The sequence below is a fragment of the Zingiber officinale genome, chromosome 2B, assembly GCF_018446385.1.
Source record: "Zingiber officinale cultivar Zhangliang chromosome 2B, Zo_v1.1, whole genome shotgun sequence".
Taxonomy (NCBI): domain Eukaryota; kingdom Viridiplantae; phylum Streptophyta; class Magnoliopsida; order Zingiberales; family Zingiberaceae; genus Zingiber; species Zingiber officinale.
This window is the reverse complement of record NC_055989.1, coordinates 14,860,685-14,882,116: the sequence shown is the minus strand read 5'-3', so window position 1 is coordinate 14,882,116 and position 21,432 is coordinate 14,860,685. Positions and strand designations below refer to the sequence as shown.

The 21,432-nt window shown below is 36.9% G+C and overlaps 1 protein-coding gene across 1 annotated transcript; it reads left to right on the top strand.

The window, feature by feature from the left end:
* Nucleotides 1-525: 525 nt before the first annotated feature.
* Nucleotides 526-17,702, top strand: LOC122045372 (KH domain-containing protein HEN4-like). The gene is made up of 9 exons (XM_042605565.1): nucleotides 526-804; nucleotides 10,000-10,709; nucleotides 11,051-11,518; nucleotides 14,230-14,484; nucleotides 15,872-16,186; nucleotides 16,644-16,726; nucleotides 16,815-16,920; nucleotides 16,994-17,153; nucleotides 17,360-17,702. The coding sequence occupies exons 2-8, from the start codon at nucleotides 10,014-10,016 to the stop codon at nucleotides 17,150-17,152; spliced, it is 2,082 nt and encodes a 693-aa protein (XP_042461499.1). The 5' UTR covers nucleotides 526-804; nucleotides 10,000-10,013; the 3' UTR covers nucleotide 17,153; nucleotides 17,360-17,702.
* The last annotated feature ends 3,730 nt before the right edge of the window (nucleotides 17,703-21,432 follow it).

Below are 21,432 nucleotides of genomic sequence, written 5' to 3'. Positions count from 1 at the left end.
AAAATGATATCCATGCGCATACTCATTCCCATTCCACAATACAATGATTCCCATTCCGATTTCTATTCCTAGGAAAGAACCAAACGCCCCCTTAGTCTTGCTAAATTTAAGATAGTTTGGTATAGGAAAATAAAGCAGGGGCATTTTTTATTTTATTTTTAATTTCAAAGAAGGCATTCTCGTAAACAAATAATAAAAGAATCATCCTTTTAATTTCAAATATTTAATTATAGAATAAACTGCCTATTTGATGACTGTTGTAATATATACATACTTGATGGTATATGGAAAATTAATGAGTTGGAAGAGATGGATACCTCAATTATATAAAAACAATAAAAAACGTCTTCTCTCTGCCGTTTCGTGGGATGCTGCGTTGCGTTCGTTTGGGATTCGACGGCCCAGAACGAGTGAGGCCCGAGAGATCTGTCTACGTCGCAATGAAGGGGCCCCAACCGGCGTTCTAGCCTTCTAGGGGATGAGACTGGTCTCACGTGAATTACACGTGAAAAGTTTCTATACCCAGCGTCACTACAACCCCCACGCCCATTCTTCATCCTCACGATTCCGCCGCCGTCCCAATCGTCTCCTTCGTCCGACCATCGTCCGTTGTAGGCGACGATCATACGAAGACGCTCGCCGCGCCGCGCCCTCGTTATCTTTCGAAGTGAAGCACAACTGCGCTCTCCCTATGCAGCAAGCTCTTTTTGTATCGACTGCGTCGCAGGTGACAGCAACCATTGTTGTCTCTTCTGCCTATGCCCCCTTCATATTCGCCGGAACTTCATCATAGCGATCGTAAAGGTACTTAGTGATTCATATGAAGGTTGGTGTATCCATCAGATCGGTTTCTTCTTTCCTGTCAAGTGTCAAATTAGGGTTTTGTGAGCCAGGCCTTCTGGTTAGATTTAAGGATGACCATTTGCTATTATCACCTTGGATTTTATTTGATGGACTGTGAACTGTGAAAATGCGATCATTAATCTTCTCTATTTCTTCCCACTTATCTCGCCGGTGCAAAATTGAGTTGGCATTGATAGAAATAGGAATGCTTTGAATAGCGTCCACATAGGAGGTTTTGCCAAATGGTCATTTTGTTTAGTTGCTAGGCAACCCTTGTTAGGCGGCCCTTTTGAAAAGCAATCGATGTGGATTGCTAGATGACCTTGGTAGTAGGGATGACAATTTGCGTTGCCCCTTTAAGTCCCACTATGCCCCAACCAATGGATGCTAGCCAACCTGTAAGCCTGACAGGGATGTCAAAAAAAACACAATAGTGTGTGGTGAGTATGAGGTAGTTTCCTTTTACCTTGCCCCCTTACTCCTTATCACATCCTGAATATGTATTTTACTTTATATTTTATCGCTTCACCTTGAACTCGCTTTGCCTGAGAAGCGGGGTGGGGACGGGGAAGATTTTTTTTTCACCTCCTTGACTCACTTTGCTTCCTATACGGGGAAGGGATGAGAACTTAAAAAACCTACATTGTCTTGCCTATTGCCATCCCTCTCCTAGGCAATCCAAGTGGGTATAAGGAAAATAAATATTTTTATAAGTTTTTGGCTCATTTGACATTAGGTATTTTATCTATATTTTGATATTGTATCATAAATTTAATTATAAGTTAGTTACATGTTTTCTTGTCATTTGGATTTAGACTATGAAGTCCTGTTTTTTTTGTGGTTTTATTGTCTTGGTTGCAAAATGAAATGTGAAATGGTTTATTGATTTTATTTGTTAGTATTTGCTTATAAATTATAAATTTGTTTTGATTGATTAGGGATGCAATTGGTATACACACACACTTTAATATTAGTCATTTTTATTTGCTTTTCTTATTTATTTTAATACATTTTAATGCTTACCTGTAAGATTGTCATCATAGGTACCCATGTAATGCCTAGGTGCATGGTTATTAGCTAACCGCCTATTGCTTCCATCTTTTATACCTTGGAAACATTTTATATAACTTTATGATATTGACTACTAAGAATTATGTTTTTTTTTACACCATATGCATATCATAAACATAAATGCCAACCAAAACTTTTGAGTGGAATTGTGAGATGAAGTTTTCAAAATTCTATTATTTAATTTTTGCTAAGCTTAGCTTTCTGGCCTTCTTCAGAAGGTATTATATAGATCTGAAAGTGGAACCTTTATGTTTGTTTGTCTTCAGAAAGATACATGTGGATGCAAAACTTATGATGTTTTTTTCTCTTTTATGTTTCTTTAATAACATTTATTTCTTCATGCTCTTTGGCATCATATCTTTTGAGTGACTAATGTGAGATATAGAATGGGAAAGTTATTGTGAGATCATGCATGCTCCAAGTGACATATACATCATTGCAATCACAGGCACTTGACATTGCATAATGAATTGTTAGAACTTCTTGTGTGTTATTGGATGGATAAGTGGTGCAAGCAGTCCAGATTGTATTTCTTGAATCTTCAAATGTATGATATATAAATATATAGCTGACATGAAAAATAGTGGGAAATGCTGGCATGTATTTTTCTTCCATAATCCCACTCAAGTAATTGAGATATTAAGATGTTTTAGTTGTTGTTGGGTATTCTGCAGTAAAATTTGCTTCGAATCTATGTATTCTGAAATTAAAATTTCAATCATTTTCATGGAAATGGTTAATAATTCTTTGTTTCATACCAAACCATTTTTTTTTATCCTCACATGCAAGTCATGGTTGGTCTCTTTAGTAATAGCTTAAACTTTTGAAGTGGCCATCCTATCAATGTTAACTTTGTACCTGAGGAGGAGGTTCGTGCTTGTTAGAAATATTAGTTAAGAAAATATTCTTCCCCAGAGTTATGTCCACATGCTCTTTTAAGACTGTCTAGACAATCCCAGTTTTTTTCCTGTTCTTAGATGTGATTTATCTGTTAACAGAATATTTTTTGACTGATTTCTCCTAAATCCTAATATCTTAGGCTTCTTGGATAAGTTCTTATATATGAATTGCTGAGGTGAAATAACTAATGATTTGTGGTAGTATATCTTGTTGAAGGTTGCAAAGCCAGCTAAATGATAATTTATTATTGTAATCATAGGAAAGTGCTTCTTTTCAGTACTATTAAAATTGTATGATTCTCTGTTCTGATCATACAATTTGTTGTAATAAAGAGATTTTTAAATCATACATATTTCAGGAGAAATACATCGTTTATATAACCACACAACCCTAAGCATCAACTTATTTACAAAAGATAAAAAGATTTATCTACCCTTGTTTCTCACAACACTCCCCCTCAAGTTGAACATATATATCAAACATGTTTAACTTGCTAAGAGAAGAGTCGAACACAGCTTGGGGTATAGCTTTTGTAAACATATCAGCAAGTTGGTCCTCAGACTTAACATAAGGCAGACATAGCTCTCCAGAATCAAGTCTCTCCCGAATAAAGTGACGATCAATCTCAATGTGTTTAGTCCGGTCATGCTGTACTGGATTATTTGCAATATTGATTGCTGCCTTGTTGTCGCAATACAGCTTGAGAGGTAATTCAACTTTTAATCCTATGTCTGTCAACAGAAAACTCAACCACAACATCTCTGCAAGACCATGTGCCATGGCTCGAGATGTAAAGCCATGGTGAAGTGATTAGATATAAAGCCAGACTTGTTGCCAAGGGATTCACCCAAACATATGGGGTAGATTACTTGGAAACTTTCGCACCAGTTGCAAAGCTGAACTCTGTCAGGGTAATTCTTTCTCTTGCTGCTCAATATGATTGGCCTCTATTTCAGTTAGATGTCAAAAACGCCTTCTTGAATGGTGACCTTTGTGAAGAAGTATACATGTTGCCACCTCCTGGAATTGAAACAAAAGGAAAGGTTTGCAAGCTAAGAAAAGCTTTGTATGGGCTTAAACAATCTCCCAGAGCATGGTTTGATAGGTTTTGCAAAGTCATGATATTGTTTGGCTTTAAACAAGGGAATGCTGATCATACACTCTTTATAAAAAGGAAAGGGGACAACACTACCATTCTTTTGGTTTATGTTGATGATATGATAGTTACAGGTGATGATGAGGTAGAAATCCAGACTCTTAAGTCCAAGTTAACATCAGAATTTGAAATTAAAGATCTTGGGTCATTGAAGTACTTCCTGGGCATTGAAGTTGCTCGATCAAAAAAAGGGATCTATGTGTGTCAGAGAAGCTGGGTTCTCGGCCAGCGTCTACTCCTATAGAAGTAAATCATGATCTTACTAGTTCTAGTGGGGAAGATCTTACAAGTCTGGAAAAGGGAACGTATCAAAGGCTGGTTGGAAAATTACTCTATTTATCTATGACTAGGCCTGACATCACCTATGCTATTAGTGTAGTAAGTCAGTACATGCATGCTCCTAAGACTATCCACATGAAGGCCATTGACAGGATTTTAAGGTACTTGAAATCATGTCGTGGAAAAGGCTTGCTGTTTAAAGGAGGTGGTGATCTGAAGGTGGAATGCTATTCTGATGCAGACTGGGCTGGTTCTCGAGATGATAGAAGGTCCACTTCTGGCTATTGTACTTTTTTGGGAGGAAACTTGGTAACTTGGAGGAGTAAGAAACAAAATATTTGTGCACGGTCCAGTGCTGAAGCAGAATATCGAGCCATGGCACATGGTCTTACAGAGATGTTGTGGTTGAGTTTTCTGTTGACAGACATAGGATTAAAGGTTGAATTACCTCTCAAGCTGTATTGCGACAACAAGGCAGCAATCAATATTGCAAATAATCCAGTACAGCATGACCGGACTAAACACATTGAGATTGATCGTCACTTTATTCGGGAGAGACTTGATTCTGGAGAGCTATGTCTGCCTTATGTTAAGTCTGAGGACCAACTTGCTGATATGTTTACAAAAGTTATACCCCAAGCTGTGTTCGACTCTTCTCTTAGCAAGTTAAACATGTTTGATATATATGTTCAACTTGAGGGGGAGTGTTGTGAGAAACAAGGGTAGATAAGTCTTTTTATCTTTTGTAAATAAGTTGATGTTTAGGGTTGTGTGGTTATATAAACGATGTATTTCTCCTGAAATATGTATGATTTAAAAATCTCTTTATTACAACATGGTATCAGAGCAAAGTTACTGATCCCTAACCCTAGCCGCCGCCGCATCTTCTTCCTCTCTGCCCTAGCGTCGACCAAGCTTTCCTCTTCCCTTCTTCATCGCTGCCTACTGGCCGCGCGTTTGGCCTCTGGTTTCCTGCTGCCGACCACAAGAGGCGCCTCTTGCTTCGCCGATCGCCTGCCGGTGGAACTGGAGAAGGCGAGAAGGGGAACGACGCTCTCTCTGCACGCGGACGCTCTCTCTGCTCGCGGACGCTCTCTCTGCTCGCGGACGCCCTCTCTGCTTGCGCACGCGGACGCCCTCTCTGCTCGCGCACGCTCTCTCTTCTCGCGCACGCCCTCTCTGCTCGCGCACGCCTTGCTCGCGCACGCCCTCTCTGCTCGCGCACGCCGTCTCTGCTCGCGCACGCCGCAGACGCCTCCCGTCCACCCAACGCCGCGGACGCTGCCACCGGCCAGAGCCACCAGCAGTTGCCTCCAGCAGTGTCGGACAGAAAGCACAAGAAGCTGCCTCCTGTTCCAGAGTTCTCTGCCTCCTGCACTTCCCCTTTCCTCTTCTCTTCAGCCTAGTCTGCTGCCGCCGCCCTTCCAGAAAAAAAAACATTTTTTTTTTTTTTGTGATCTTAATGGCGGACAACGCTACCGAATCCTCTGGGATTTCTGTGAACCCTACGTCTTCTTCAGGACAGGTACAACCGGTTTTCACAATGACAGGCACTGGAGGATCCGGTCTTCAGATCGTATCAAAAAAATTGTCTGAGACAAATTATGCATCTTGGGCTGTTGCTGCACTTTTTTGGGAGGAAACTTGGTAACTTGGAGGAGTAAGAAACAAAATGTTTGTGCACGGTCCAGTGCTGAAGCAGAATATCGAGCCATGGCACATGGTCTTGCAGAGATGTTGTGGTTGAGTTTTCTGTTGACAGACATAGGATTAAAGGTTGAATTACCTCTCAAGCTGTATTGCGACAACAAGGCAGCAATCAATATTGCAAATAATCCAGTACAGCATGACCGGACTAAACACATTGAGATTGATCGTCACTTTATTCGGGAGAGACTTGATTCTGGAGAGCTATGTCTGCCTTATGTTAAGTCTGAGGACCAACTTGCTGATATGTTTACAAAAGCTATACCCCAAGCTGTGTTCGACTCTTCTCTTAGCAAGTTAAACATGTTTGATATATATGTTCAACTTGAGGGGGAGTGTTGTGAGAAACAAGGGTAGATAAGTCTTTTTATCTTTTGTAAATAAGTTGATGCTTAGGGTTGTGTGGTTATATAAACGATGTATTTCTCCTGATGATCATCCGTGGAACTCCAATTTTCCATCCGGTAGTTGTCAAACTCATCCCACAGCCCCTTCAGAGTAGCAAAATAATTGGTGACGGACATAGAACCTTGTTCAAGTTTGAAAATTTGACTGCTGATCTGATAAGTACGCAGCATATCATGTCGACGTCCATACATCTGCTCTAGTGTCTTCCACATGTCGTACACTGTTTTGTTATGAAGAATGACTTGTTTGATGCCAGAATTAACAGAGTTAAGCATCCAAGTCATTAATTGAATATTGTCACGCCGCCAAGTGCGAAAGCTAGGATCCTTCTCATCTGGTTTTACTTTAGTGCCATGAAGAATATCAAGTTTATCATGGCCTTCGACATAAAGTTCAACAGCAACTGCCCAAGATGCATAATTTGTCTCAGACAATTTTTCTGATACGATCTGAAGACCGGATCCTCCAGTGCTTGTCATTGTGAAAATCGGTTGTACCTGTCCTGAAGAAGACATAGGGTTCACAGAAATCCCAGAGGATTCGCTAGCGTTGTCCGCCATTAAGATCACAGAAAAAAAAAATGTTTTTTTTTTCTGGAAGGGCGGCGGCAGCAGACTAGGCTGAAGAGAAGAGGAAAGGGGAAGTGCAGGAGGCAGAGAACTCTGGAACAGGAGGCAGCTTCTTGTGCTTTCTGTCCGACACTGCTGGAGGCAACTGCTGGTGGCTCTGGCCGATGGCAGCGTCCGCGGCGTTGGGTGGACGGGAGGCGTCTGCGGCGTGCGCGAGCAGAGACGGCGTGCGCGAGCAGAGAGGGCGTGCGCGAGAAGAGAGAGCGTGCGCGAGCATAGAGGGCGTCCGCGTGCGCGAGCAGAGAGAGCGTCCGCGTGCAGAGAGAGCGCCGTTCCCCTTCTCGCCTTCTCCAGTTCCACCGGCAGGCGATTGGCGAAGCAAGAGGCGCCTCTTGTGGTCGGCAGCAGGAAACCAGAGGCCAAACGCGCGGCCAGTAGGCAGCGATGAAGAAGGGAAGAGGAAAGCTTGGTCGGCGCTAGGGCAGAGAGGAAGAAGATGCGCCGGTGGCGGCGGCTAGGGTTAGGGATCAGAAACTTTGCTCTAATACCATGTTGTAATAAAGAGATTTTTAAATCATACATATTTTAGGAGAAATACATCGTTTATATAACCACACAACCCTAAGCATCAACTTATTTACAAAAGATAAAAAGACTTATCTACCCTTGTTTCTCACAACACAATTCAATTCAGCTTCCCAGAGATCCTGGTGTGAATTGGACTTGCATCCGAATCGGTCCAGTTTCTATCAGATCAGTTTTCTTCTGATTCTGTTTCTCTGTTGAAACGTGTGCAAAAGAATAAAAAAATTGCAATAATTAACTAGGGTCGATTCACTTCCCTTTGTTTCCTGTTGTCTGTGCCATTTGAAACATCTTCACCACTGTGACAAGCTCCTCCACACCAGTAGGCTGTGATCTTCAAAGCATCGACAACTTTCAACCTTCATGTAGGGACCAGAGAAATCATCTCCACCTTTGCATCTTCCTCCTGCTGTCCTCGTTGTCTCAGCCAGCAAAGCATTGTACCCACACTGGTAGGCCACTGACCTGCATTGTTGGCCAATGATACATTGTCTTCCAGCGCAATGGGCCAGCGCAATGGGCCAGCGTAATTAACTGCTTCTCCACAGTGCAGAACACCTCCTCTCCATCTTGATTGGGGAAGTTGATGTCCTCTACACCTTTTGCACCAACTGACACCTCCGCTTTACACCTCTTTAAATTACTGACATCCTCTTCAAAGTACCAACGTCCACTGCAACCTGTAGTCTTCTCAGCTTCTGCACCAAACAAACCTCCCTACAATCTGCAGCCAACAACCTTCAAAGCACTGACCTCCCAGTTTCGTCTATCTCTCCGTAAACTCTGCTGTTTTTCAATTCTTTTTCTGTGAGAAGCATCATTGGTAGAGCTCTTCAACAAACATCTATTGTAGGTTTCTTCTTTGCTTCTTGCTTCTATGGCACAATTACACATTCACACTGTATGATTACACTGTTATAGATACCAACATATAGTGTGATTACACTGTTATAGATACCAACATATAAAACTAGTGGGCGTTGAGTATGATCCATATAGATATATGGTAGTAACATTTTACATTATTTTCATTGCATTTGAAGCTAGATGTTATCCCTTCCAAGATAAAAATAGTTTTTGAACATATTTTATAGAACTGAACCTTGCAATTCATGATTCAGTATAATTCACGATTCTGTTGAAGATCAAAGTGAGTTATGATAGGAACCTTGATTTGCCAACCTTGCTTAATGGGGCTCAATATGTTATCTTATTTTTGTAGAAACAAGAAACTATTCCTGGTACTTGGTAATCTATAGAAAGTATTCTTTGGGAAAGGTATTTCCCTTCCATTGGATGTTATCACAAGCAAAAAAGAATTGGTTACCACGCCTATACAACTATCAAGGCCAGACATGTCACTCAGATTCTTTGAGAGCAATTTTGTTTTTTCTGTTGAATCAGCTTCAATCTAAATAAAGTAATTACTTTGCAAGGATGGCAGCATGATTCTGATTTTGAGAAACTGTCCAGTTGTTTACTGGATCAATGTTACTCAGTTTTAGGCAGGAGAGGTATCTGTGAACCATGCTCTTGAATTTGTTTCTAACAAGTAGCTAAGAGAGTATTATGCAATATGCCAAATCCCACACGTTTTATACATTACTTTGTTTAAACTGTAGGTTCGCATGTCTGAGCATTTTGGTTTACCAAATTAGCATTTTGCAGATAAGCTGAGTTCATTAATTCACATTTTAGACTGGCATGTGTGAGCATTTTTGTTTAACCAAATTATTGTTACTTGGAAGTGGAACATTCAACTTGTCATGGATATGGACCATATTTGAGTCTGTCTAGTGATGTACAAGGGATTTATTCATTTATTCCTGCAAAGGATGTCAGTCTGTATGTTGTTTATGAGTGTTTTGTCATACTGATCGTGTACATTTACCAGCAAACCCAATTCACATAGTTGCCGGAAAAATTTGTCATGCACACTTCTGTTTTGATGATATAAGGATAGAAGAGGTTGATCAAATGGCTTATTTGATCATGAAATATGGAAAGGCAAAAAGGCAACTTTCACTTGTTCACTTATTAAGTTTTTACTACACATGAATGAAACTGCATGCAGGCTTGGAATATTATTTGTACTCCCCTCATTTCTCTTTAATTTATTGTCTTTTCAAAGAGTGAAAATTTGATACTTGTGTTGGTAATTCACAATTTATTGGCATCTTCTTATGGGGACTATTATGTGTTGCTTAATGACGCCCTTATTTTAATTTTAGCATGGTTGAGTTCAGCCTTTTTTTTTTGTTCTCTAGAAGGTCAACAGCGTACTAAACCACCTGAAAAAAACTGACAATAATTACTAGTATACAGGAAATAATTTTCTATTTGTTTTCATTTTTTAAATTTACCTTTGTACCTTCTTTTCATGTTAAATGCCTTCTTTCAAAGTGTGCTGGTTTCTTTATGCTTCGTATGTATATTTCATTTGCAGTGTGTTTTACATTTCCTTACTCTTGGTGTTTACAGTAGTTTAGAAGAGCATGTCATTTCCATTTTTACCTTCCAAGCGTTCTTATGAAAGAAATCCCCTTGAGTTGAATGGGAGGGGAAAATGGCAAAAGACAGGACCTCATTCAAAAAAGCAGAAACAGATAAAAGCTCCTCCTGGGGCTACCATGTTCCGTATTCTTTGCCCTGCATCAAAATCTGGCAGTTTTATTGGTGACAGTGGAGAAATTGTTGCAAGGATACAGAAAGAGACTTGTGCCAAAATTAGACTTGAAGAAATTGTTTCTGGCTGTGATGAGAGAGTTATTCTTATCACTGGATCAGAGAAAGATGCAGAACTTGGCAATGAGCCTAAAAAAGAAGATGAAGTTTCTGAAGGCGGTGATAATCTCAAGGAAAGTGCTGAGAATGTTGGTGAGTCCGAGGACTCTTCTGCTCCAGAAAGCACAAAGGTAGATGAAGGACCACCATTATTAGTTAATGCTCTCTTACTTATTTTTGAGAGAATTATTGAAAATGAGCCCGACAATGAGGTGGATGAAGAAGAAAATAAGAAGCAAACTACTGTTTCTGCAAGATTGTTAATTCTGTCTAACCAGGTAGGTTGTCTACTTGGGAAGGGTGGGAGTGTTATTAAGCAAATATCAGCAGACAGTGGGGCCCAGATTCGCATACTTCCTAAAGAGAAACTTCCTTTGTGCGGCACACAGCAGGATGAAATTGTCCAGGTAAGAGTGTTTGGAGATATTTTAACATGTTTCTATGAGTTGCATTGTTATTTATTTTTTTATTTATCGAGAAGCAAATATCATTCCTCAGACAATGCATTAGTTGTTGGTTCCACTTACATTAATCTTTCTTTCCCATTCTTATACTTATTTGATGCTTCTGCTGCAAATTATATTGTAATTATCTTCTTTTATTTTTTTTTAAAAATTCATTTTTAGATTCAAGATCTAGGAGATACACTGTCCAACCCTATATAGTTGGGACAAACATGGCTTAACGATGATGATTATCCTTTGGTTCAATAGTTAAATATTTGAAACCTTGTCATATGACATTGCAGATAATTGGAGGGGTCGATTCAGTGAAGAAAGCTCTGCATTTAGTTGGTCAGCAACTCCTAGATAACCCAACACGTGAACGTGATTCTTTTCCTCTGGCAAATTCTTCTGGTCCCTTGTCACATCCATTCGCTTCTATTCCTCGGTCAGAAGGTCTTCCACCACCAAATTTTCATTATCCTCCTCAAGGACCACCTTTCTCCAACAGGCCCCATGACATGCCTGACTTCCATCCAGGCATGGGCCCACCTTTTCCTAAATTTCATGAAAGTGGACCACCCATACATCCTCAAATCTCTCCAGAGCCCATCACTTTCAGGTTACTCTGCCCTGCTGAGAAGGTTGGGAGTGTGATAGGGAAGGGAGGGAACATTGTGAAAACTCTTCAAAGTGAAACTGGTTGTGAAGTTAAAGTTACAGAGACAATTCCTGAATCAGAGAATCGTATTATAATCATATCTGGTGTTGTGGTAAGCTCCTTTGTCCCTACTCTTTTTAATAGCACGCTGGTTATTAAGTTAGTGAATAAAGACTGATATTCTCTTTTCATGTTTAAATATTAAATTGATCCAATCTTCTTGTTGTAACTTGTATGATGTTTCACAAGTGTTTAGATACACAGGTCTTATTGTGAATTACATTGTTATTGTGCAATTTGAGGGTATAGGTAAAGCTAAGCACTTAGATTCATTACAATTTTGCTGTCACTGTAAATTTAGCTACCTTAACTTTTGTCTAAGAAAGTTTGAGGTGTAGTTTATTTTGTTACCTAGAAAGTTAAATGTGATGCTAGCTTTGACATTTTATTACCTATTCATTTCCATTAATTTTCCCTACGTTGCTAAATTCTTTTTATGATTGTTAGCTTGCATATGAGTTTTGGTTAGGAATATTAAAATTTAGTCAGTGGATTAACCAACAAAATTGTACATGATAAGGATGTTCAAGTTAATCGATTGGATTTTTAAGTGCAAAACTTTCAGTTAATCCCAAGGCCATATGCCATTGGCCCGCCTCATATTTATATAACAAGTATGTGAAATACTAAGACATGGATTGGCAATATATAATAAACTATATTAATTGACACATGTAATACATATTTTTTCCATATAGAAAAAAATATACCTACCATACAATGCAGCATACATAAAGCATAACAATCAATATTAACTAACAATTAAAATAAATTATAAATATAAAAGCACAACACATATAATTAATTACTTGCAAAAAACAAGTTTTTAAGTTAACACTTATAAGCTATAAATTCAGGTAGTTTAGGTATTTAGTTTAGTTGAAACAAGTTCAAATTAGAAGTAGTCTTTTCTCCCCATTGCATAGGCAGGCAACATGTGCCATTTTGAGCATGTGTCCTTATGTCGTTCCTGTCAAAATCCACCTAGAGGGGCCACTTTTTAAAAGTATAACATACTGATTGGTGTAGAGCCTCATTTTTGACTGTTATAGATTTACGTTTTCAAGGTCTTTGCATTAGTCACTACACTAAGCTTATGCTGTGAGGGACTCCATTGTATCCACTTGTGGCTGCGTATGGATTATGTGGACTTAATCAATTCCTAAATTGTTAAAGTCCAAGTCATGTTGAAATAAATGTTCATGATTGGCATGATTAAATGAGCAGTGTCAAATAAATATATGAGAAGCATATTCTTATGCTTTTATTCCTTAGGTTCACATAAAATTTTTCTTTGATCTGTATTTTATCTCTTGGTTAACATCCACTTATCTATATTATATATTGTGCATTAGTAGTTTTGTTTTGATTATGCAAAATATTTTTTAATGAAATTATTGATTGCTTAGGATGATTGATTAATTTTTAAGTGAACATTTGCCTATGGTATTTTTTTTACCTACAATATTAAATTTGCAAATACAAGTAACACTTTTTTTTTTTAAAAAAAAGAAATATGTTTCTGCATATATGTTAACATAGACTATTTGTAATTTTGCTTTGTGCATTAGCTTGGCATGATATCACCTATGAACATTTTTACTACATAGAGTGCCACACCTTATCAATTATATGCTTTTTTCATATATTTACAATATGATTAATTTTTTGTTATGTGCCACAATACTAGAATGATGCAATTAAACATGTCCAAGAAAGTTGATACATTTGATGTCATAAATGCCAAATATATTTTCTTAACAATAATTTTGCAAGTTGGGATATGCTGCTATCTTGCTTATTAGCATTTATCCTTCTTGTCCTGGTACTTTTTGCTTCACGGCTATGTTCTTTCTTTTGCAGTATGTTAAATTGATCTACAATAAATATTTAGTTTATGATGGGAATTTGGAAGGTTCTTCTGGTATACCTTATTTCAAAATGTTTTACTGTCAGCATTAAGATGTGGCTTTAGAAATTCAGTGCACAATTGTTGCTTTTATTGGTGCTTGTATGCAAGATTTATTATATTTTCTTTAGTTACATTCTATGAAGTAGGATAAGGTTGCGTACAATGGATCCTTCCCCAGGACCCCGCATGGTAGGAGCTTCGTGCGCCGGGCTGCATTTTTTTTTTTTTTTTTACATTCTAAGAAGAGTTGAAAAAGAAAACAAATTTGAATGTATATTTTTGGTTTCATTTTCCAGATGTTGCTGCCATGATATGGCATTCCTTTGCAACTTGGTCTTCAGTTTATATTATGGAATAATCTCCAGTATATAGGATCATGACTGCAAGATTTGGCTTTTAAACCTTGCTTTAGCTCTTCTCTAGGCCACTTTTTTCTTAGTTTTGACGTATAGATTGCAGATCTTCCTTCTTATTTGTTTGCTTATTTGCTGCAATACATAGTGTGTAGTTCTACTAATTTAAAAACATTTGTTATCATCTCCTTTTGTTTTCTCTATAAAATAAAAAAATTCTTTTTTGTTTCATGAAAGATGATTGATGTTCGCCAAAAACCTTTTATTTTTACTGAAAAAAATCTGGAAAAGTTGGAAAAGCTTCCGAACAAAAGCACCCTTATGGCCTTCTATCATTGTTACTAATTGTTGTCTGTCATACATTGTCTTTAAAAGAAGAAAACATGTCTGTAGAATGATTGCTTTCAAGCCATTTTATTTTGTCACTTCTGGTTGTAGCAAAATATACTTTTGTTATTGAAAATTCAAGGTCTGATAATATACTTCTCATCTTTGTAGCTTCCATCTGATGAGGTTGCACCAGTACAGGATGCTGTTCTCCGTGTGCAACAAAGGATAGTAATGGGTGTACCTGATCCTAAAGAGAGTACTGTCTTGTCTAGGCTGATTGTTGCTTCCAACCAAATTGGTTGTCTTCTTGGTAAAGGCGGGGCTGTAATAACTGAAATAAGGAAGCTTTCTGGAGCTCAGGTACGTATTCTTGGTAAAGATCAGATCCCGACGGGTGTGCCTGAAAGTTATGGAATGGTCCAGGTATGCTTCGATTGTCTCAGGTTTTGTATTCTAGCTACTTCGTCCTTTTGTTTTTTCTGTGTAGTTTGTATCATGGTTTAAAATTTCGACTCGTGCCGAGGTTTCGGTCTCAGGCCGGAACGATACGGTTTCGGTATCGTATCGTGCCGTGCCGATATAGTTTCGGTATTTTTTATTTATCTATAATAATGATAAGATAAATATGTTTATTGCGTATATAAAAATAAGTTGTATATTGATTTATTATAAGTTCTCAATTATTGAATAATTTAATATTGTTAGAAAAAATAATTAAAAATAATTTTATTTAAATAGAATTGATATATCAATAATTCAAATTAAAATGGAAGTATCTATAATAATAATAATAATAATACAAGATATTATTTTATATTAATAATAATTATATAAATTAACTATTTATTCATTTAATTAATTATTAATTAAATAATATATATTTTAAATAGTAAAAAATATCAAGTAAAAAATTAAAAAAAATCAGAATATAAATATAATTTATTAGAATTTTTAAATTTTTTTTAGATTTTTTTTACATTTTTTAAAAAATTTGAATGAAATTTAAAATAATAAAAATATATTAGAATATAAATAAGAATTATTATATATTTTTTAAAATTTTTAAATGAAATTTAAAATATTCTTTTTTCAGTATATTAATTAATAAAATTTATTTAATTTATTTTAATTTTAAATATATTTTTTATATATTTTATTAGGATAATTTAACTAGATTTATAAAAGCCTCTTCGAAATATCACACATCCTCTACCCATCCTCCTTAGGAATTGTTTAAATTAATAAAATAAAATAAATAATTATTAAAAATAGAAAAAAAAAAATGCGTACACGATATCGCGCCCGCTCGCGATCGATCATCGCGATCTCGCGGGGGGCGTCCGGCGACGCTGGAAGCGTCGCCGGACGCCTCCGGCGGCGCCGGAAGGGTCGCTGGAAGCATCTGGCGACCCTGCCGGCGACACCTTCTGCACGCCGAAGGCGTCGTGCTTCCGGCGACCCTGCCGGCGACACCTTCTGCACACCGAAGGCGTCGTGCACGACGCCTTCGCTGCCGAATGTGCCGCGGGACGCCGCCGGAGGCGTCCCGCGTCTCCTCCAGCGCTGAAGGAGGCGTTCCGCGTCTCCTCCGGTGCCGCCGAGACGGGGACGCCTCCCGTGCCGGTTTCGGCCGCCCGGCGGAACGGTAAAAACTGTCCGTGCCGGGCAGCACGGAACGGCACTTCAAACCTTGGTTTGTATAAAATCATTTGATTTGAAAGTATTTCTTTTCTTTCTTTTGCATGTATACTGCCTGTTGGTATTTTAGATTTGTCTTAGCACAAAATTTCTTTTGAATCCTTTTTGGTAGATATCTGGAGAATTTGGAGCAGTTCAGGATGCTTTGTTGCAAATAACTTTTAGGCTGAAGCAACATCTTTTCCGTGATAAGTTGCCTGCCATGGATCCCAACATGCATCCTTCTTTTGTTGAGCAAATGCCTAAATATGGCTTACACATGGGAAGGAGGGAATCTTCACCCTCCAGGTTGAACTCTAATTTGCCCCCATTTCAGAAAGATTTTGTTGGTCACCCATTTGAAGAAAGAGCTTCCTTTGCTCATCAAATGCATGGTTCAGGTATTCCTTCTTTTGGTGTTAAGAGACCTGGACCATGGCTACCTCAGGTATTTGCGTTCTTTAGTTATTTGATTAAGAAAATAGACGCAGAACATTATAATTTCAACCTTTTGAGCATCACTCTCTATTGTTAGTATTAAACCTATTATCTCTGATATGCCAAGTAGCTCGAGTGATCATTTAACCCATGCACCCGAAGCAATGCCCTTAATTTGGGATTTACATTTGTAAATGGTAACATGCATTACATTTATAATTTCCTTGTCACGTATAATGGCCCATGTAAGTGATTGTGGTGGCTTCATTTTTTTGGTAATTGAAGAATTACTGCTAAAATTTTAATTAAGTCTATCTCTGTAAATTAGTTTTAATCCCTCTCTAAGTCTCTACCTTATAATATTTATCAAATGCTCATTTTTATTGTCAATTTGCTGAATAATCTAGTATCTAACATCTTACAGATTTTATTTATTTTTAACTAAATATCATCTGTTGACTTGATAGGGAATGAGGGATTCTGGTGGCCCATTGCCTTTACCTGATTACCCTGGAGGAGGTCCACACAGACGGATGGGTGGATTTGCTAGGTCTGGTTTCTTTTATCCAGCATAATTTCCTACTTGTCGTATTTTTATATTTAAGCTGTAAGCCCACTTTCTTTTGGTGTTCATGCAGTGGAAACCAGCTAATTCCTATTGCAAGTGTAGATGTTGTGGTTCCACGGTCTCTTGTACCCAACTTGTATGGTGAAGATGGTGGTTGCCTAAGGCGGATCCGTGAGGTTGGATCAATATCTATTGTATTGTGCATTAAACCAGATTGTTTTATTGCTAACATTTTTGTCTTGTTTTCAGATCTCAGAAGCAAAAATTACAATTACTGAACCCAGATCAGAGGCAACTGAAACAGTGATCATAATAGCTGGGACACCAGAACAAACCCATGCTGCTCAAAGTCTCATCCAAGCTTTTGTGATGAGTGAAACTAGTTCCATAGAATCAGCTAAATCTTGAGGTGATTTTTATTTTATTTTATTAATATTTCTTTTATGTTCAATCTGCTTTACCTTCAATAAGCTTCCTTCCTTTTAAAATAAAATTTGAGTTTTGTGGAGAAAAACCATGCATTTCTTGTCATACAATCCTTTCACTTTGGGCTGGGGTTTTCAAATGTCAGATTCATACTTTTTCATTATTGTGGTTCTTTACTGTTGCCATCAGCAAATCAAGAAGCTTCAAGGGAGAACATGTTTGCAGCCTAGAGATTCTAAAGGTTCATGTTCCACTCAACTAATATTAGGTTTTTGTCAGAACTCATGAGTTTTATTGAGACTAGTATTTCTGGAGAGGTTACAAAAATTATGGATATTTAGCTGAATGAGTTGGTTTACCTCTCAGACAAGCCAAGAAAGGATCATTACATTCCTTGTATGAGCTGAATTTAAGTATGTGTGTGTGTGTTTTTAACTCTGTTAGGAGGATACAACATTAACTGGTTGCTTTTGTGGATGTTGCACACGTTAACAGTGAACATAGTAAAGTATCTTAAGCTATTATTTCTAAATTCTCTAATGAGTTTTGGTTTTCTGGAAGAATATGACAATGAGGTTATACATTTTAGTTGTTTGCTTAATGATAATTGCTTCCTGTAATTTGCTTTCATACATATAGTTGGGCATGCACATTGGTAATGTTGTTGAATTACAATAGTTTTCCATATTAAACATCAGTTTCTAGCAAATATTTGGTTGCCAATTCCAGAGAATTTAAGCATCATAATTCAGACATTTCTGAACATGCTTCCCTTTTTTACTTGTAACTTTGCTGTCAGTGTTCAGCTTGATATGGAGTATCATCACGGATTTTGTACATTCTAGAGCATATAATGTAGTTCTATATTTAATGTCTGGATTTCTGTTGTGGTACAGGTGATATGAAAACATTCTTACTACATGCTCACATTCTTATTTTTACATGTAGGGTAATTTCAATGCATAATTAAGGATCACTTTTCTCATTTCCTTTGTTCTTTAGACACTCTTTGTTAAATGCCATTATGATGGGTTTTCTCCAAAATGGGAGATTGATTTAGCAACAATGCTAGTAGATGGGAAGCTATTGGTGGTGACAAAAAGTGAAGAGATAGTAGCAGTTTTTCTTTGTTCCGGAGTTCCTCTACCTTCACTCCTCTTTTCTACCGTATGCTCTTTTTTTTTTGTGTTGTCAAAACAACCAAAAAAAATCAGATTTGACTGTTCTCACTAGTTTCAGATTGTTAAGCTAAGAAATTGGCTGAGATGCCGTCGATATTATGGTACAAATGCATGGAATTAGAATTTCTCAACACCTCAAGTTGCATTTGGGTTACCAGTATTTGTATGGGAAATGTGAACTGATATAATTTTGTTGAGACGTGCTAACTGATTTGAGGATTCACTTCTTTACTAGAAGTAAATGGTGGGAGATTTTGAACACTGGACACATTTATTCATTCGATTTTGGTATCAGTTAGTTGGGCTTCCATTCAGTTCCTCTTGCATTCCTCCTTTTGTCAATCAGGTAAGCACTCTAGTTGTTTGATTGATAGACATGATGTATGTTGTAGGTTGGTTACTTGGTTCTACATTTTTTAATTTGATTGGACTTCCACTGTTTGCCTTAAGGAATTAGTCCGGAAAAGAAGATACTGTGTTTAAAATTTCATTTATATACTTCCCTTCATGATTTCTTATTTTTTATAGAAATATTAGATTTGTTTGCCTACTTTTCATGATTTACCACATTCTAAAATGATAAGTACATTATCTCGGATTCATATTTGATTGCATATAATTTTTATTTACTGAAAAATGAAACATTCAACCGGTCTTGAAAACCACAACATATGTTTGTTGGATTAGGTGCAATAATGCAATTGTTGGTCTCCAAGTAAACCAACTTGTTTATGTAAATATTCGGAGGTTGTCGGTTGCCATTTTAGATTACTTCTAGTACGAAGGTTGTCCATTGCCATTTTTGATTACATCTAGTTTACTGATACTAAGTTGTGTGCGCGTGCCCGTGTATTATAAAAACCTAAATGGTTTGGTTTGGTGTTAACAATTTGTGTTGGATCAAACTGAAATTTTTGAAAGAAATTGATTGTTTGCAAACTGAACCATGTTTGGATTGATTTGGTTGTTTGTTTAATTGGTTATGTCTACCCTTGTTGCTTTCCCAGAACACTGTTTCTTTACTTACAAAGGTAAACAAAAAGGAAGAATGCTGATATTTATAATTCAGCATGAGGTTGAAAGCTCTGGGTTTTAAATCTGAACGCACTAATGTTTTAGCTTTGTTAACTTAATACTTTGTACCTAGCTTAGCATACTGTACGTTGGGTATGAAATTTGTTTGTTTTTGTTGTTGCTTATTTGATTATCATTTTTTATTTGTTTTCTTGTAAAAGTTTTGAAGAAATATAACCACTCTTTTAATGATAAGACAAAATGGGCACTTGTAATGATAAGCCAAAAAAAGACCCTAAGGAATATCTTTTTGATGATTTAATAAAAAAGAGAGGTATTTTAATTTTTACCTCAAAAAATATCATCAAAATATGGGCAATACAGTTTTATATAAGTTCGTTGAAGAGGCAACATATATAGCTAAGTAGAGTTTGTTAGCGCAAGGAATCGAATATGTGATGTGCACCATTTTCTTCAAGATTTTTATAAGAAAACAAATAAAAAATAATAATCAAATAAGCAACAACAGAAACAAATAAGTTTCGTACCCAAAGTACACTATTCTAAGCTAGGTATGAAGTATTAAGTTAACAAAAGCTAAACTATAAGTGGTTCAGATTTTAAATCCAGAGCTTTCCACCTCATGCTGAATTATAAATATCAGCATTCTTCCTTTTTGTTTCCCTTTGTAATTTAAAAAACAGTGCACTGGGAAAGCAATAAGGGTAGGCATAACCAATTAAATAAACAACCAAATCAATCCAAACCATGGTTCAGTTTGCAAACTAAGTAATCAATTTCCTTCAAATTTTAGTTTGACCCAACACAAATTGTCAACACCAAACTGTTTTTATAACACACGGGCATGCACAGACACTTTAGTATTTCTAAACCTAATGTAATTGTAAATGGCAGTGGACAACCTTCGACTATTCACGTAAAACTTGAAGGCCAACAATTATACACACATAAAATTTAGGGTGTGTTTGGTTTACACGTTTTTCATTTTATGGAAAATGCACGTTTTCTAGAAAATGACTTTTTGTCATTTTCTATTTTTCTAGAAAATGTTAGGGGGTGTTTGGTACGCGCGTTTTTCATTTTCTGGAAAACGCGCGTTTTATGAAAAACGGTGTTTGGTTTGCGTTTTTCGCGCGCGTTTTCTAAAAAATTGGCTATCGTTTTCTAGAAAAACAGAGAATGACAAAAAGTCGTTTTCTGTTTTCTAGAAAACGCGCGTTTTTCAAAAAATGAAAATGGTGCAAACCAAACGCACCCTTAGTTATTTTTTTAGAAAACAGACACAAAAATGCAAACCAAATATCATTTTTTAGAAACACATGTTTTTTAGAAAATGAAAAATACACAAACCAAACACACCCTTAGTATCTGTAAACTATAAGTATTCTAAAATAATAACTGACAACTTTCGAATATTTGCATAAATAAGTTGGTTTACTTGAAGACCAATAATTACATTATTGCACAACCTAATCCAGTAAACGTTCCAAAACTGGCGGGATGTTTCATTTTTCAGTAAATAAAGATTATATCCAATCAAATAGGAACCTGAGATAATGTACTTATCCTTTTAGAATGTAGTAACTCAGGAAAAGTAGGCAAACAAATCTGATATTTCTAATAAAACAACAGGAAAATTTGAAGGGAAGTATATAAATGAAATTTTAAACACACATTGTACCTTCCTTTCCAGGGTAATTCCTTAAAGTAAACAGTGGAAGTCCAATTAAATTCGAAATGTAGAACCAACCTACAAATTACACCTTGTCTATCAATTAAACAATTAGAGTGCTTGAGGAATTCAAGAGGAACTAAATGGAAGCCCAACTAACTGATACCAAAATAGATTGAATAAATGTGTCCAGTGTTCAAAATCTCCCACCATTTACTTCCAGTAAATAAGTGAATCCTCAAAATAGTTAGCACTTGCATTTGTACCATAATATCAACGACATCTCAGCCAATTTCTTGCTTAACAGTCCAGAACTAGTGAGAACAGTCAAATCTGAGTTTTTTGGTTGTTTTAACAATGCAAAAAGGAAAAGA